The sequence below is a fragment of the Panthera uncia genome, chromosome D1, assembly GCF_023721935.1.
Source record: "Panthera uncia isolate 11264 chromosome D1, Puncia_PCG_1.0, whole genome shotgun sequence".
NCBI classification, from domain to species: Eukaryota; Metazoa; Chordata; class Mammalia; order Carnivora; family Felidae; genus Panthera; species Panthera uncia.
The window spans coordinates 25,950,212-25,967,009 of record NC_064808.1 but is presented as its reverse complement, the minus strand read 5'-3'; the positions used below and the strand labels follow the sequence as shown (position 1 = coordinate 25,967,009).

General features: G+C 49.8%; 1 protein-coding gene across 1 annotated transcript; it reads right to left on the bottom strand.

Annotated features, from left to right (window-relative positions):
• Positions 1-255: 255 nt before the first annotated feature.
• On the bottom strand, positions 256-2,305 carry CD1H11orf91 (chromosome D1 C11orf91 homolog). The gene is made up of 2 exons (XM_049648513.1): positions 1,757-2,305; positions 256-512 (listed from the first exon to the last, which is right to left on the bottom strand). The coding sequence occupies exons 1-2, from the start codon at positions 2,220-2,222 to the stop codon at positions 427-429; spliced, it is 552 nt and encodes a 183-aa protein (XP_049504470.1). The 5' UTR covers positions 2,223-2,305; the 3' UTR covers positions 256-426.
• Between the last annotated feature and the right edge of the window lie 14,493 nt (positions 2,306-16,798).

Genomic DNA, 16,798 nt, shown 5'->3' with positions numbered 1-16,798 from the left:
GTGTTGTGGTCCAAAAGCTATCCAACAAAACACTTCCCAGGACTAAAGCTGTTTGAAAACCAACTATCTGTTCCAGTCCTCAAAGAGCCTTTCTGAGTAGGGGCACCACAACCAAATATATATTGCCCTTGGCTTTCCCAATTCCCTCCACTGGGAGGTGTTGGGGGGGGGGTCCCCTGAATGCCAGCTGGGCAGCAGCTTCCAGACCCTGTGAGAGAGCTCCCCCAGCAGCAGCACAGAGAGCAGACAAACCAAGAGATTTACCACACAAGTGGGCACTGTATATGGAGTACATTCTGGGAGCAATGGGAACAGCAGTAAATACAGAACAGAAAATAATGATCTTTGACACGACAACAAATGGGACACATTATCTAAGCACTAACACCTAAGGAGGCAGCTGCCCTAGCTCTGGGATGCAGATCCTCAGGAGAGAGAGGCTGACTTCTTTCCAGGCTGCCTTGTCTTCAGTCCTTGTAACTTTTCATCTTTCAGTGCCTTCAAGAATTTATCTGCAGGAGAGCAAAACAAACATGGCTGTAGTAAAGATAAGGGCTCTTCTAACACTTCCAAAGTAAGCTTCTGGGACGCAATTGTGTGCTCCCTGCATGAACCCAGAACCCAACATGGGTAGGAAAAAACCCCTAACAGCCAAAACATGTTTAAGTGGAGCAAATGTAGTAAAGAGGTCCAAGACTCAGCCTGTTTTCTAGGGATTTTTTCCGTGCCTTTGGGGAAGAGGACCTTACAGGGTGCCTGACGAGTTGGGGACCATTCTCATGGCCACATTAACCTAAACATTTAGGTTATTTCATACTCCCCTTCCGTGTGTGGCAGGGGAGCCAACTTAACCTGTGTGGTTGTTTATAATAGCGGGGATAGTCCTTCTAGAACAATCTTCCCTCCTCCAGTGTTGAACTGCAAGCCTTAGCCGGAACACGTGATAGAAAGACAGTCTGCAGAACAGCCTATGGCTAATGAATATTCTACAGTGTGAGAGGTCCTCGTGCTGAGTAGAATCAAATTTAACTTTACCCTTCAAGGAGAACAATCAGTCAGCTTGCATGCTAGAGGAATCCTGCCCACATCAGAGCACACCTGGTCTGCCCTCGTCCAGAGCCCTAAGACTTTAGATGTAACATCTAGGGTCCAAAACCCTGGTGAGAGGACTACCAGAGCCAGGGCTAGGGTTCACAGGGAGGTTACCTTCCAGCATTAAGAAGTGGAGGGCCCCAGAGGCCCTCAGTGAACTGTCCTTGGGCTTTCTGGGTCTTGCACAATTCCCACCTCTACTTACGGACACTCCAACTGCTATTCGCTTCCCCCTCCTCACATGGAGGACCACAGTTGGAGGTAAACACTAAAGCTCAGGTCTCTAAAGGAAGGGGTTTGTGTGTGGCGGGTGATGGTAATATTACTACCACAGGGGACGGGACAGTCATGGTGCAGGGGGTGTCAAGTGCAGGATGGGGTGGTGGTGGATGGAGGTTTGGAGGCTGAGAGTCCAGATTACCAAAAGGGCTCAGGATGGAGGGAGGGTGAAGTTTGGGACAAGAGTGTTCACGAAATCCTGACAGTGATGAGGGAGGGCGTCGGTTGAAATCCAGGAGGAGTGAATCTGGGTGCTGGGGGCGGGGATTGTCGATCTGAGATCTGGACTGAAGTCTTAGCCGGTGGCCACATTGCCGGGGAGGGGATTTGGGAGGCATGGAGCCAAGGGGGGAGCGAGTCAAGGCCGGCCAAGGAGGTCACGCACAGCGCTGGGAGTCGAAGCCGTCCCCAGTGATGGTGAGTAGCTCCAGCTCCTTAATCCGGATCTCCAGCTCGCATAACTCCTCGGGGTGGGAGGCGGAGGCGAGCCGGGGAGTCGTGGGGCAGGGAGCAAGGGGCGAGGCAGCCACCTCGGGCCCTGGCGGTGGCGAGTAGAAGAAGCGCAGAGGCTCGTAGGGTATGGAGGCCAGGCCGGAAGGCCAGGGCGGGGGCCAGGGGCGCTCGCCCGGGGGCCCCAGGCCGGGTGGCGGCGGCAGGGGAGCCTGAGGGAGGGACCGTCCCCCCGGCACCGCCCCGCCAGGCTTCAGCGGCACGAAAAGCTTCTTCCAGATGTTGAAGTCGCTGAGCGGAGACGAGGAGACGCCGCGATCGTAGAGGGACGGGAAGTAGAGGGGCGGAGCAGGCCGCTGGCTCATGGTGGGGCTCTGGCCGCCTCGCCGCCCCTTCGGCATCTTTTGAATGGGAGGCTGCGTGGGAGGAACCCCGCGCCTGGAGACGCGCGCCCCAACCCCGAGTCGTCAGGTTCTGAGGTTCCACAGGCCACGCCCCGGCGGAGCGCGGCCCCACCCCTTCGACCAGCCCCGCCCCCGAATAGGCGGGGTTCTGCGGGCCGGCTGGCCACGCCCCAGAACGTGCCCCTCCCACTGAGGACTGGCCTCGCCCCTGGAGCAGGAGTGGGTTGACTAGCAGCGGTGACCGGCAGGCGCGCCTTAATCCGCCGCCCTACCGCCCCCGGGGTTTCCGCTGCGCCCCGCGGCCACCACACGCCAGCCAATTTTTTCGCCCCCTCCGGTTCCGCCCCTCGACTCTTCCCACTGCCCCTACGTTCCGCAAACCTGGCTTTGCCGCTATTGCGGCCCCGGCTCCAGCTCCCATCTCACATGTCATCAGAAACTCAGACAAAAACAGGAAGCAGGGAGCTGGCCAGAACTGCAAGAGAATACATTTTTCAGTCTTCTCCTTTCATAGGGAGAAAAATAATATTTCCTAGAAACCTGCCCGCTGCGACAGCAGACTTCCCTTACCACCCTCTCTGCAAAGTATCTGGGGAAATGAGTTGACATCTATCCTACGGGAGGCAAAGGAGAAGATGGTTGGGAATGGCTGTTAAAACCAACCGATGTTTCTGCCAAACTTCCCAGGGTTGTGGAAGATTCTGGAAAAGGGGACTCTGGTATAGACTTGTAATAGAGTGGCAGTAGGTCTTCAATGAAATGCAGTTTAGTTCTTTTCCAGACACATTACCAGGCGCTAACAGGAAGCAAACTGCCCATAGGAAATCCCACCTCAAATAGCTCACTCTCTTTAAGAGTGACCTGTAGGGGTGCCTGAGTGGCTGAGTGGGTTAAGTGCCTGACTTCAGCTCAGGTCATTATCTCACGGTTCTTGAGTTCGAGTCCGTGTCAGGGTCTGTGCTGACAGTTCAGAGCCTGGAGACTGCGTGTCTCCCTCTTTCTCTGCTCCTCCCCCATTCACCCTCTGTCTCCCTCTCTCAAAAATAAATAAACATTTAAAAAAGATAATAATTAAAAAAAAAAAAGTGACCTGTACTGTCCAAGGGACTTGTCCAGCTCATTTACATACATGAGTAACTTGTATTAGCCACAGACTGCGGGGGGGGGGGGGATAAATTTCCTTCAAAGCCTCCACCTAATGATTATTGGTATGTAGGGGCCAGTTTAGATTGGCTAGTCAGTACCAGCTCCATTAGCAAAAATGGCTATATACAGATGCTGTATATAGGTGTGTGTGTGTGTAGCAGAACAGTGGAGACAGATGTCCAGGCTGGAGATCTTTGGGTAAGTTGCTTGACTTCTAAGACAGTTTTCTGTAAAACAGAAATACGAGAACCAGGCTGCCTCACTTGCTTGTGGCAATCCGACAGAAGACAGAATGGTGTGTGTGAAGCACTTGTAAGCTTAGAAACTGTCCAAGTGTAAGGAGCAGCTGTCCCCACTGAGGGACCTATCTGAAGCTGAAAGCTTTGTCTTCCTATACTTAGTGTAAACTCCTTGAGGGCAAGAATCCAGCCTTATAATACTGAACATATAATAGACTTAATAAATACTCGAGAACTTTTGAAACAGTGTTACGTGTTTGGGGAACTGAAGGGGACCAGAATATAGCACTCTAAAACATGCCACTTTGGCATAAGGATTATTGTGAACTGAAGGCAATTGAGGAACAGCAGACACAGGGGAAACTCTGTACTCTCCCTTTCTGCCTAAAAGCAGGGTATAAATTTCCCTTTGTGAAGGTATCCTCCTCCCCTTTCCCATATCAGGAAGAAGAGACGATTCTTATCACTGGAGATGGCACGGACAAGAGCCTGCATAAACAAATCTTACTACACAACCCTTACCTTTGGTAAACTTCCCCCATATATCTACCTTCCTACAATTTATGACTTCTAGAAGCCCAATCCCCTTTTCCTTTGTCTTGTCTCTTGTCCACAATTTGTCACCCTTTGTTAAAATGGCTTATAAGCTCTCAAGCCTAAATGTTTCTTTGGGTTTTCACATCTTTTCTGTGAGGCCCCATGTGCATGCATAATAAATCTTTTCTGTTAATCTGTTTTTTCCCAGTTTAATTCACACGATCCAACTACTGAACCTAAGAGAATAGAGAAAACTTCCTCCCCGCCCCCCCCCCCCACCTCTACAGAACCATAGTAGTGGTGAGAACCAGAGTTTTGGACTCAGACCTGGGACCAAGCCCTGGACCTACTGTGTACTCAGCTGTGTGGATGAACTTTTCTGAACCTCAGTTTTTTATCTATGTAATGGGAATAATAATGGTACCAGATGAAGGAGCATAAGGCAAGCTGACAGCCACAAACACCGCCACACCCCCTCCCCTGACCCCCACCCCAGGTGGAATATGTGTGATATTTCTCGGGCACTCCTGGCTGCCCAAAAACAAAGGAAAGGGGGAAAACAAATTGTTAACTGATAGAGATCATAATCCTGCAGGACCTAAATCTCCATCACCCCTCCTATTGATGTGGGGGACAAAGGCAGAAGGAAATGGCAGATAGAACTAAATTACCTTATAACCTGCAGCCCATTGACAAATACTTGAAGCTGGCAGAGTAAAATGTTTCTCCAGGAACTCCCTATGGTCTTAATGCTAATGCTTTGCTAGAGGGAAAACCACCTTAGTTTGACAATAGCTAGGCCTCCACTATCTTGGGAGTCTTCTTTAACCTATGAAAATCTCACTGGAAACTTCCCCTGGATTTTACCTCCCCCAGCCCCATAGTATATAACCAGTCTCTCCTCATGTCCCTGGGCAACTCTTTCTGCCCATGGTTCCTGTCCTCGTGGTTTAATAAAGTCACGGTTTTTGCACCAAAGATGTCCTTGGCTCTGGACCCCATGAGCCCCGCTATCACCCCTAAAACCTCATCAATACCTACTCCTTGAATTGGTAAGATTAAATGAGACAATCTAAGTACTCTGCCATAGAACATGTTCAGTAATGTTAACTCTTTTATTCTATGTTGAAGATCCTTAGATTTTGCATTATGTTCTTTAAATGATGCAGTGCAATCACATTTTTACTCCTATGTATCCATTCAAAGAGAAAAAGCTTACAGATTTTAACTCCATGGTAATCTAAACAGATTTTATACTGGGTGGCTTAATTATAAGACAATCATAACATTACAAATGGTAGGTTAAAAGAAAGGTGGTTTCCTCTAACAACCACACAACAAGAAAACTCAGGTGCCACAGTGAACAAACACTGAGATAAATCCCAGCGAAGTCTATATGGGGTAATAACCTCAGTAGTTACGGCAAAACCCCACAAATTATTCCTGCAAACATCTGGGAAAGTCAAGTTGGTGATGAAAAAACAGAACAGGTTTATGTTTATTTTAAAAACATTTTTTTATGTTTATTTTTGAGAGAGAGCGAGCAGGGGAGGGGCAGAGAGAGAGGGAGACACAATCTGAAGCAGGCTCCAGGCTTTGAGCTGTCAGCACAGAACCCGGCATGGGGCTCAAACCCAGGAACTGTGAGATCCTGACCCGAGCCGAAGTCAGATGCTTAACTGAGTCACCCAGATGCCCCTAGATACCCCTAGTTACCTCATCTATTTTAAACAGAACATTCCCCTCCCTGGGCTCTAAAGCTCTAGTGTCACCTGTCTTGCCTTTCAAATTCCCCATTAAGAACCATCCTGTTGGGGCTTGAGGGATTCCATCTCTTTCTTTTTTTTTTTTGGATTTGTTTATTTTTTGAGAGAGAGAGAGAGATTGAGAGAGTGAGAGGGGAAGGGGCATAGAAAGAGGGAGAAAGAGTCCTAAGGAGGCTCTGTGCTGGCAGTGTGGAGCCTGATGTGGGGCTCGAATTCATGAAATGTAAGATCATGACCTGAGCCGAAATCAAGAATCAGATGCTTAACTGACTGAGCAACCCAGGTACCCCTGAGGGATTCAACTGCTAAGACCCAAGCTCCCTGCCTGCACTTGGAACCAGTGAGAGAGATGCTCACACGGGTTCCTCTTTGCTACTAAAGGTCTTTTGGAGGACACGGCTTGAGGTCTGGAAGCCAGGTGGGATTACTAGAACTACATCCCTCAGCTGAGCTCACCTACCCGGCGCAAGGCCCTATGGGAAAGGGCCTTGTCCACAGAGAAAGAGCCTTTACTGGCACAGCGAAGAGCAGGCCAAAGACAGACCTGGTCCGTTCTCCAAACTCACCCAAAAGGGCAGTTCTTCTTCCACTCTCAGGAGAAGGAGGCACACGAGTGTCACCCTTAAGACACGTGACACAGGATGCCTGGGTGGCTCAGTCCGTTAAGGCTCTTGGTTTCAGCTCAGGTCATGACCTCACGGTTCGTGAGTTCCAGCCCCACATCGGGCTCTGTGCTGACCACTCAGAACCTGGAGCCTGCTTTGGATTCTGTGTCTCCCTCTCTCTCTGTCCCTCCCCTGCTCCCTCCATCTCTCTCTCTCTTAAACAAGCTTAAAAAAAAAAAAAAAAAAAACAGACACATGGCACAGTGGGGTGAGGGTTCCTCCCAACACTCTGATTTAAACTCTCTAACCCAGGCTGCCGCCCCTTAGTCGGGGGTTATGATTTTCCATCGCCAAAGCCCTCTTCAGCCAGGAGGTGCCGGGACTACGCGGGTTACTGTTTGCCGCATTTCCTCAGCCATGGCCTGCCGGAGGAGTAAGACAGCTCAGCACCTCAGCTCTGCATCTAGACACGCTGCTGGTGATCACAGCCTCCCCAGGTTCCAAGGCTCGTGAAGGGCACATCATGATTTCCCATGTCTGCCTTGGCTCCAGATGGCTTTTAGGGCCATGTAGTGCTTGTGGTTTGGAATACAACAGAGAGGTTGTGGAGTGAATGTTTGTGGTCGTCCCCCCACCACCAAATTTATATGTTAAAATCCTAACCCCCAATATGAGGCCATTAGGAGGTGGGGCCTTTGGGAGGCGATTAGGTCAGGAGGTGGAGCCTTCGTGAATGGGATTAGTGCCCTTAGAAAAGAGAGCTCAGGGGGCCTGGGTGGCTCAGTTAAGCATCCGACTTCCGCTCAGGTCATGGTTAGGGTCAGGCGTAAGGCAGGGTAAAGATAGGAGTCAGAGGCTAAAAAATTTTAGCAGTCAAAGGCTTTATTTGGGAACTAAGGTCTCTGGTGAGGTTCTGTGACTTAGGGAGAGAGAGAGAGAGAGAGAGAGAGAGAGAGAGAGAGAGAAGGTCAGGGAAGTCTCACCCAGGTGTGGTGGGGTGGGGTTTTTAAGCTGCAGCGGTTCCAGGTTTAGGTCCGGGTGGGCCTTTTTCGCATCAGGTCGTGCTGTGGCTCGGTGATTGGTTGACCTCCAACTGGTTCTGGCACCCTACTAGGGGCTTTTCCTTGGGTTGCACTGGCAAGATGGCCGTCCCCTCTACTGTGGTTCCAAGGACATCCTAACATTCCAACCTCTTATTGGTGATAATGGGCGACGGATCTGATCTGGCTGCTTCCTGCGGGTGTAAGGGCGACGTCATGGTATGTGGGGTCTGAGGTTGGAATGCGGGAATAGGGCCGGACCACCATCTGGCGAAATGCAACCTGGGAAACTTCATGAATTCGTTTTTGTATGAAATGGAGAAAACAAGGTAAGAGCAGAAGTATTATACAGATAGCAACTAGTGGGGTGACTATGGTGAGGAGCCAAGTTAGGAGGGGTGATTGCCACCAGGAGGTTAGGGGGTGTGAGGATCCTGGGCTGGCGGATAGAGTTTTTTGGATTTCCTTTAGGTGTTCTATATTGGTTTCAACTAAGCCTGATTCATTGAGGTAGTAGCAACATTCCTCCCTCAGGAACAGGCATGTTCCCCCATTTTCTGCTGTCAGGAGATGTAGGGCTCGTCGGTTTTGTAGAGTGACCTGTGCTAGGGAGTTGATCTGCCTCTGTAAGGCGGATAGGGAGGTTGCTGAGGCTTCTAATTTATTGAGGATGTCTCGGCCCAACAAGGGGACGGGGCAGGAGGGGATGACTAGGAAGGAGTGGGAGAAGTGGAAGCCATCCAGGCAGCAGGTGAGTACCGGTGTGCATGGGGGAATGGAGGGGGTGCCATTTATGCCCATGACCGAAACGGAGGACGGCGTGGTGGGGCCGGAATAGCTCAGCAGGACAGAATAGGTAGCCCCCGTGTCCAACAGAAAGGAGATGGACGTACCCGCTACCTGGAGTTTTACCCTGGGCTCAGTGTGGGTCACCAGAGTTACTGAGTCTGGACCTTGTCAGTCGTCATCCTCCATCTCCAGCAGTTGGAAGGCAGAGTCCAATCGGGGTGAAGCCTCGCCATGTGGGGGCGTTGCGAGTCTGTCCTCCCCTGGGTTAGGACAATCGGATTCCCAATGGCCCATTTGCTGGCACAATGGGCATGGACTGGTAGGCTTTTTGGGATGGGGACACTGACGAGACCAATGGCCTTCTTGGCCACATTTAAAGCATGGCCCTGGAGGGGGCCATGGCCCAGAGGGCTTTATTGTGGCTGGCCTCAGGGCAGCTACCAAGGCTGGGGTCTGTAATTGTACCGTTTGTTGGAGACGGGCCTATCGCCGTTGTTCTTGAGCTTCCTCTTGGCCATTAAAAACTTTAAAAGCCATCTTTCCCAGGTTGGCCATAGGGGTTTGAGGACCACCTTCGGCCTTTTTTAGTTTTTTTTTGAATATCAGGGGCTGATTGGGAAATAAAGTAGGTGGCCAATACTGTGGCCCCAGCGGGGTTGGTAGGGTCTAGTCTGGTATACTGGGTAAGTGCCTCTGTGAGCTGGCTAAGGAAGGCTGCGGGGTTTTCATTGGGGTCCTGTATTATTTCTTGAAGTTTGTTAAAATTTACTGATTTGAGGTTGCCCTCATGCCTGCTAGTAGGCACTGGATCATCTGGTCCCGGCACAGGTGACCATAGCCTGCATGTTGGTAGTTCCAGTTGGGGTCGGCCTCCAGGACAGCATCGGCCCCTACAGACAGGCATAGTGGGGTCGGTCATGTGGGTTTGGTCTGCATATTCCCTGGCTGTGGCCTGGATGCGCTCCCTCTCCTCAGGGGTGAGGGTAGAGGTGAGGATTACATGGATGTCATGCCATGTGAGACTGTAGGCTTGGGCAAGGTATTGGAATTCCTTAATGTATTGCGTGGGGGTCAGCCGAGAATGACCCTAGCCACTTTTCAATGGCAGATAAGTCTTGGAGGGAGAAGGGGACGTGAACGCGAACCAGGCCTTCAGGTCCTGCCACCTCATGGAGAGGTAAGATGGCCGCTGGGTTCTGTTCGCTGGGAGGGGCCTGAGCACGAGTTGGGGATGATATGGGAGGTGAGGGCGGGACGGCTGGGGGTTGGGAGTATGGAGTGGGGGCGAGAGCCGGTGGGCGGCGTGGCTAGATCCTCTAACGGGTCAGAGATGGGGGAAGTTGGTGAGGTGGGGTCGTCGGGGGATTGTGGGCGGGCAAGGAGCATACATGCAGAGGGGCAGGAGGAACATAGGTTGGGGCGAGACCTGAGGTCCCAAAAGGCCATGACGTAGGGTATTTCTCCCTGTTTTCCCAGCCAATGGCAGAAATTGCCCAGATCGGTTAAGATTTGGTATTGTAACGACCCCTCGGGTGGCCATTGAGTATCATTATCTAATTTGTACTGTATCTAATTTATAGTCTGGCAGATGAGTCGGTTACAACGAAGTTCGCCTTGTAAGCCCAGGAGCCGGAAGTTTTAACAGACATTGGAGGGGGGTAAGAGATCGAGGCGGTTTAGACTCGGTACTCCCCATTGGCATGGCAGGGCGAGGCGTCCCTCTCGCTGCAATAAGGGGCCTATTGGCATGCGGGCCTTGCGGCTTGTGGAGGAAAGGAGGCTGACTTGCGAGACGTCTCTCGTGGGTGTCAACCATAGTTGGAGGAGGGAAGGAGGGGTCTGTCCTACTTACCGGCTCCTGTAGGCGCTTTTGAGTAGGTGGTTGGCCTCTGGCTTGGCAAGGAGGGAGCTCAGCCAAGGGAGGCGAGCTACTACCTCCCCCCGGGTTTCGGCACCAAATGTTAGGGTCAGGCGTAAGGCAGGGTAAAGATAGGAGTCAGAGGCTAAAAAATTTTAGCACTCAAAGGCTTTATTTGGGAACTAAGGTCTCCGGCGAGGTTCTGTGACTCAGGGAGGGAGAGGGAGAGTCACACCCAGGTGTGGTGGGGGTGGGGTGGGGTTTTTAAGCTGCAGTGGTTCAGGGTTTAGGTCCAGGTGGGCCTTTTTCTCATCAGGACGTGCTGTCGCTTGGTGATTGGTTGACTTCCAATTGGTTCTGGCACGCTACTAGGGGCTTTTCGTTGGGTTGCACTGGCAAGATGGCCGTCCCCTCTACTGTGGTTCCAAGGACATCCTAACAGTCATGATCTCAGGGTTCCTGAGTTCCAGCCCCGCATTGGGCTCTATGCTGACAACTTGGAGCCTGGAGCCTGCTTTGGATTCTATGTCTCCCTCTCTCTCTGCCCCTCCCCTGCTCATGCTCTGTCTCTCTCTCTCTCACAAATAAACATTAATAGAAGAAGAAGAAGAAAAGAGAGGTCAGAGAGCTCCTTTGCCCTTTCCACCATGTGAGGAAACAGCCAGATGATGGATGCCTGTGAGCCAGGAAGGGGTTTTCACCAGACACAAGATATGCCAGAGTCTTGCTCTTGTACTTTCCAGCTTCCACGTCTGTGAGAAATAAATGTTTGTTGCTTAAGCCACCTAGTCTGTGGCATTTTGTTATAGTAGCCTGAATGCACGTTTGAACCCAGGAGTCTGCGACTTGGGGAAAATCACATCACCTCTCTGAACTTCAATCTTCTATAAAATGAAGACAATATCTACTTCACAGCGTTGATGTAGTTGATGAAAATATGTACAAGCAGTACCTGGGACACACAGTGGGTGCTCAATAAAGTGTGACTGTGATGATTATACAGTCTTAGGTGGATTCTTTAGTCCACCATGAAGCCCTAGTGAGTTGACTAGGAAAATGGAGTGGGGAAGGGGGGGGCGTGTCACTTCTAGAAGACCAAACCCACTCCAGATAATTTAGCAAGCCCTATACCCTGGAAACTGCTTCCTTGCTGTAGTGCTGAGGACAGTGATAGTAAACACGTGAAGAGAGGCTACCTACCGTGTGCCACGCACTTGTCTTAACTCCGCTAATCTTCCTAACAACCCTGGTCTTGGGTGGTGTTATCCGAATTTTCCAGATGAGAAAACTGAGGCACGTGAAGTGAAGCAATTGCCCGAGGTCCTGTGACTGGTTAGCGTCAGAGCTGGCATTCCTAACAGGTGGATGAGCTCCACCGCCCCTCCTCTGGCCCCCCCCACAGGCCCCCCAGCCCTCAGGGCAGGCCCACAGCTGGGCACTTGGCCTCCTGTCCTCTTCCCGGCAGGGGGCTGGCTCTACTTGGAAGTTGTTTGTGCCCAGCTATTCTGGGAACAGCCTTTTTCTTGATCACTCATCTGAATTAACCATTGTGCTGGTCTGGATCTAGGGGACCAGATCCAGGGGACGTTCACACTTCACAACACCCTCCATTTATAAAAGTTTCTGAGAAGTACAGTTCAGTCCTTATTCTCATTTCCCTCAGTGGGTGTTCCTCTGTACTGGCAGGGTCAGCAAATCCTTTAATAAATGGAAGCCTGAGAGGCAGTTGAGCGCAATGGAGCGAACAGGCCTTGGAAGATCCACCGGCATCAGCCAGCTGCACGGCCTTTGGGTAAAAATAATTGCAGCGAGCACCTCCTGACGGCTTACGATTGTGCATTCTCATGTTATCTGGATAGCAACGCTCACAGTGTATACATACATCTGTCAGAATTTTCTGGGCACAAGCAACAGAAATTGATACTGAGAATTTACACAGAGGGCTAGGAGACAGCTCATGGGTGTGAAAGCTTAAGAGTTAGTTGGAGGAGGTACAAAAACCGGAGTAGCTTCAGGATCGAGGTAGCAGGAAGGAGTCAATAACCTGTTCAGTTCCGTCCCGGGGGTGGTAGCCAGCTGTTGGTTGGCCGGCTATTCTTTCTTTCTTTCTTTTTTTTTTTTTAATGTTTATTTATTCTTGAGACAGAGACAGAACATGAGGGGGGAGGGGCAGAGAGAGAGGGAGACACAGAATCTGAAACAGGCTCCAGGCTCCGAGCTGTCAGCAGAGCCCGACGCGGGGCTGGAACCCACGAACTGTGAGATCATGACCTGAGCCGAAGCCGGCCGCTCAACCGACTGAGCCACCCAGGCGCCTCATTGGCTGGCTATTCTTAATGACTATTCCCTTATCCTTTTACCCTTGCCACCTTCCCCTTACAGAGGTTGGAAAAATTAAATACTAGCTTTGCCAGTCCCCCTTTAAGGTAGGGGTGGCCATGGGACACAGTTGCGGTCAGAAGATATGACCAGAGGATAGCTGGGAATTTCTGGGAAAGATTATACTTTCCTGATAAGACTGATGAAAACTGAAGCTTTCCCTTCATCTCTTTCTGCCTTAAAACTTGCAATGCTGGAACTTCTGCAGTCCCTTTGTGATCAGGAGGGAAAGACCAAGACTTTCACCAACAGACACACCAGCCCAGACATTGTGGAGCAGGTGAACCAATGCCAGCGGCTGCTTACCTGCAGAGTGTTTATGCGAGAAAATCAGACTTTGTCTGATTAAGCTACTCTGAGTTGGGTTGTCTGTTACTTGCAGGCTTCCTGAGAGGCTCACACCTTCAACCAAAACCGTTTTTTTTTCCCCCCCAGTCCTTACAGAACTCCACCGAAGACTTAAATTCTGGGGAAGAACATGCCCAACTTTCTCGGCTGGAGGAGGGTAGGCCACCTTCGTTAACGGTTCCGCCGATACCGCACTTAAAGGGTGGGGGGGGGGGTTCCTCAAAAGGTGAGTATGCTCTCGTTGCCAGAGGTGGGGGGAACAGAGGCCAAGAGGCTGAAAGTCAAATGTCCGTTAAGATGGGTGTCACGGTTACAGCCGTGAAGCTGACGCAGAGTCTCAGGGTGGCGACACAGTATGCCCGAAGCCTCTGCGGCATGGGCACGTACGGGGCCTGGCACTTTACCTTGCTGCAAGTGTATTGCATTTAAGTAAAGGATTGCTGGCGTGGGATTTCATTGTAAACCCAAATCTTAAAAAAAAATTCTCAAAGCTACATTATTCATATCATATACACGTTATTTCCATCCCAATCTTGAGTGTTCTTTTAACTGCTTCCCATAGCTCGGGAAGGAGGGTGGTTTAGTTAGCAACTGTCAGTTAACCCTTTTCACTAGATGTCTTGGTTAGAGATATTTGGTTGCAAAGAACACAACCTTTCTCACTCATTCAAGCACCAGGAAAGGGCAGGAGGAGTTACAGTATGATTAGACCTGACTGAATCCAAGGGCAGAAATGGACAGGAAACTAATTTGTAAGCACTCTGATGGATTTGGGTATAGATGATAAATACTATTCATGATTACTGAGAAAAATTAAGTGGACCCCTACATTTATAGTGTTTGGAATAGTGCCTGGCACATGGTAAGCCCTCAAGTTGGGACCAGTATACTCCAGGGTTTAACATTCAGGGTCAGGCCCCATTTTGTCTACATCAGGAGAGTTTATGAACTGAAACACTAAGTTCCAGTTCTGGCCATAACACCATGTCACGAAAACACATGAGAAGGTAAACAACGCTGTTTACATTCCCGTAAGGCCTCCATCTTATCCGCATCAAAGTTTTGCCTGATTTTTATAAAACTGACAGCCAGACGGGGTGGTGTTAACTGAGCCAGCGTGGGCACGGATTGTATATAGGAGTGACACGGTGTGGTTGGCTGGTTTGCATGGAGCCAACAATAGTGAGGCTGGAGAGAGAAGCACCCTTAGGGAAGCCCATCACGGAAATGAAGGTCCTCACTCCACAGTGTAGGACTTGTTTCCCAGTTCAGTGCCCTTGCCCCCTGCAGGGTGTGTGGTGTCTCACCACTTCGCCTCCCAGAGGCTGTGGACCTACACGACTGCTGGGGAAAAGGAGGACAGACAGACATCCTTACTTACGACAGAGCCTTGCAGGCACCCATCTACTCCAAAATAATGCATATATAAACAGGAAGTTTTAGCCCAAGTAAAAATCTTGTGGTGAACAATCCCATAATAGGCAATATGAATAGGAGATCTCTGGTCAATTTCTACAAAGCCAGTGGAGTGAATACAATGTGTTTCACTGTCGATTCTCCGATCCCTTTAGTTTTAACAACCCTGGACTCTGTGTAACCTGCATCTTCATTACAGCCCACTTCCTATCTGCCAGACACTTTACAAATGTGAGGCCACAAGCCTCATACAATTTTTTTTGAGGTAGGTGCAGGAAGCCGGAGTTCAGACAGGGCCAGAAAACTTGTCTAGAGACATAGCCAATTAGTGGAAGAGACAGGATCTGAACCCAGGCCCCCAACTACCAAATCCATGCACTCAACTGCTGTTATCCTGAAATGAAATAATTATGAGAGGCAGTGGGCCTTGGAAACAGACTGTGGCAAACAGTGTTTTGAAATTATATCATGTTTCCTAAAAGTCCTAAGTGGGTTCTACAAAGCTCACCCGGTTGGATAACCTAAACTTTCAGTGAAAAAACAACTGTACTTAATGTTTTTATTTCTAAAAAGAGGCAGGAATCAATTTCTTCAAAGCAAAAAAGCACCCGGATCTCCTCCAGGTTTTGTCCCAAAGTCAAATTGGCATGCATTAAAGGCAGGTGCAAAGGACATAAGGCAGCACAGTGGCCGACTGGGCAGCTGAGTGTGAACCCTAGACTTGACGATATATTAACCTTGGTGACAGTCAGCAATTCAAATTTCTTCAAACGTAGTTTTCTTCTTAATCAGTGAGATGATAGTACAGAAAAAAATACATGTAAAACAGAGCACAGAACCCCGCACCATCAAGTTCCCCTCATTAGAGGGGATATCAGGTAAGTACTGCTTCCAGCCAGTGCTGTGCCTTCTCAGCACAAGAATCTCTTAGAAATGTTAGCATTAGTTCAGACTGTTTGCAAGGAAAAGAAACCCAGTGTAAGCTAGCAGATGTTGAACACTGATGAGGAACTTACAATGTGCAAGATGAATCATCTGGCCCCAGAGGACTCAAACATATAAAGCATGGTTCATGCTCAGGGAGTTCCAAGTCCAAAAATGTGGGTGAGGCAGGCTCTTATCTTATCAGGACACACCCTACATGTTAAGTCATGGGGCCCAAGGGGAATATACTCATAGGACCCAAGGGGAATATACTCATATCTTGAGGCTCAGGACTTTCAGGACTAAGTTGGACAATGGGTCAGCGTCCTTTGGGATATACTAGGAGTTCCACTATCTACGCAATGGGTATATCTTGCATCCATAGCTCACTCCCCAAGAGAGAGGATCCAATGGGGTTATCACCCCCCAATATTAAACCCAGTATGGATGGGGCGCCTGGGTGGCGCAGTCGGTTAAGCGTCCGACTTCAGCCAGGTCACGATCTTGCGGTCTGTGAGTTCGAGCCCCGCGTCAGGCTCTGGGCTGATGGCTCGGAGCCTGGAGCCTGTTTCAGATTCTGTGTCTCCCTCTCTCTCTGCCCCTCCCCCGTTCATGCTCTGTCTCTCTCTGTCCCAAAAATAAATAAAAAACGTTGAAAAAAAAAAAAATTAAAAAAAAAAAAAAAAACCCAGTATGGAAATTCCTATAAAAACCATGCAAAGGCTATTGACTCTCCACTCACCTGGCCTATTGCCTTTGGGTCAAGACGCCCCATGCTCCAGTCCATGGTGTGAGTCGGAACTTTTTGCAGAAAAAACCCCAAAGCTTAAGGCCGTTTATTATGGCCCTTGGTCATTTCAACTCCCAGGAGCCCTCTCCCCATCTCCCTATTTAGCAGCACTCAGAGTCTGCTTTAGACAATTATCCCTTTCTCGACTCACTCTGGCCCCAAAGTGCGCATGTGACCCAAGACAGCAGTCAGTCACACCCTAGAATCTGAATCTTTAGAGAGAACATTTTGGAACTGCCCAAATCCTGGCTTTTTGTAGTCTGGTTGAATTCTCCCTCCAAAGTTCCCCTAGATTAATTTTCTACGTAAGTGAGTCAAAATTGGTTCTGTTTCCTAAAGGCCTGTGTGAAAGGAACTGCTTTTTGCTCAGCCAGCAGCTGTGCGCACTTCAGTACTTCTTTGGGTGGGAAAGATCCTAGTGAGGAAAGAGGTACACGTAGTATTTTGTCTTGGACAAGGGAATTAAAGACGCTGTAAGGAAAAACACTGAGCCAGTAAGTAACCCAGACCACCAAGGCAATGCTAGGTTTTGTTGAGGAAGGTCCTAGTCGTCTCTGTTCAAGTAAGGGCATCAACACGAGACAGCTGACACTGGTCACGCTCTTCTCTTTCAGTTGCTACCACTGGGTGTCCCGCATGTTGTTTTCCTTCCGGGCCAATAACCACGCTCGTGCATTTGGTTAAATTTTATTTTTGGAAGGGCATTCCTCCCAGTTTGTTGAGATTACATAATCAA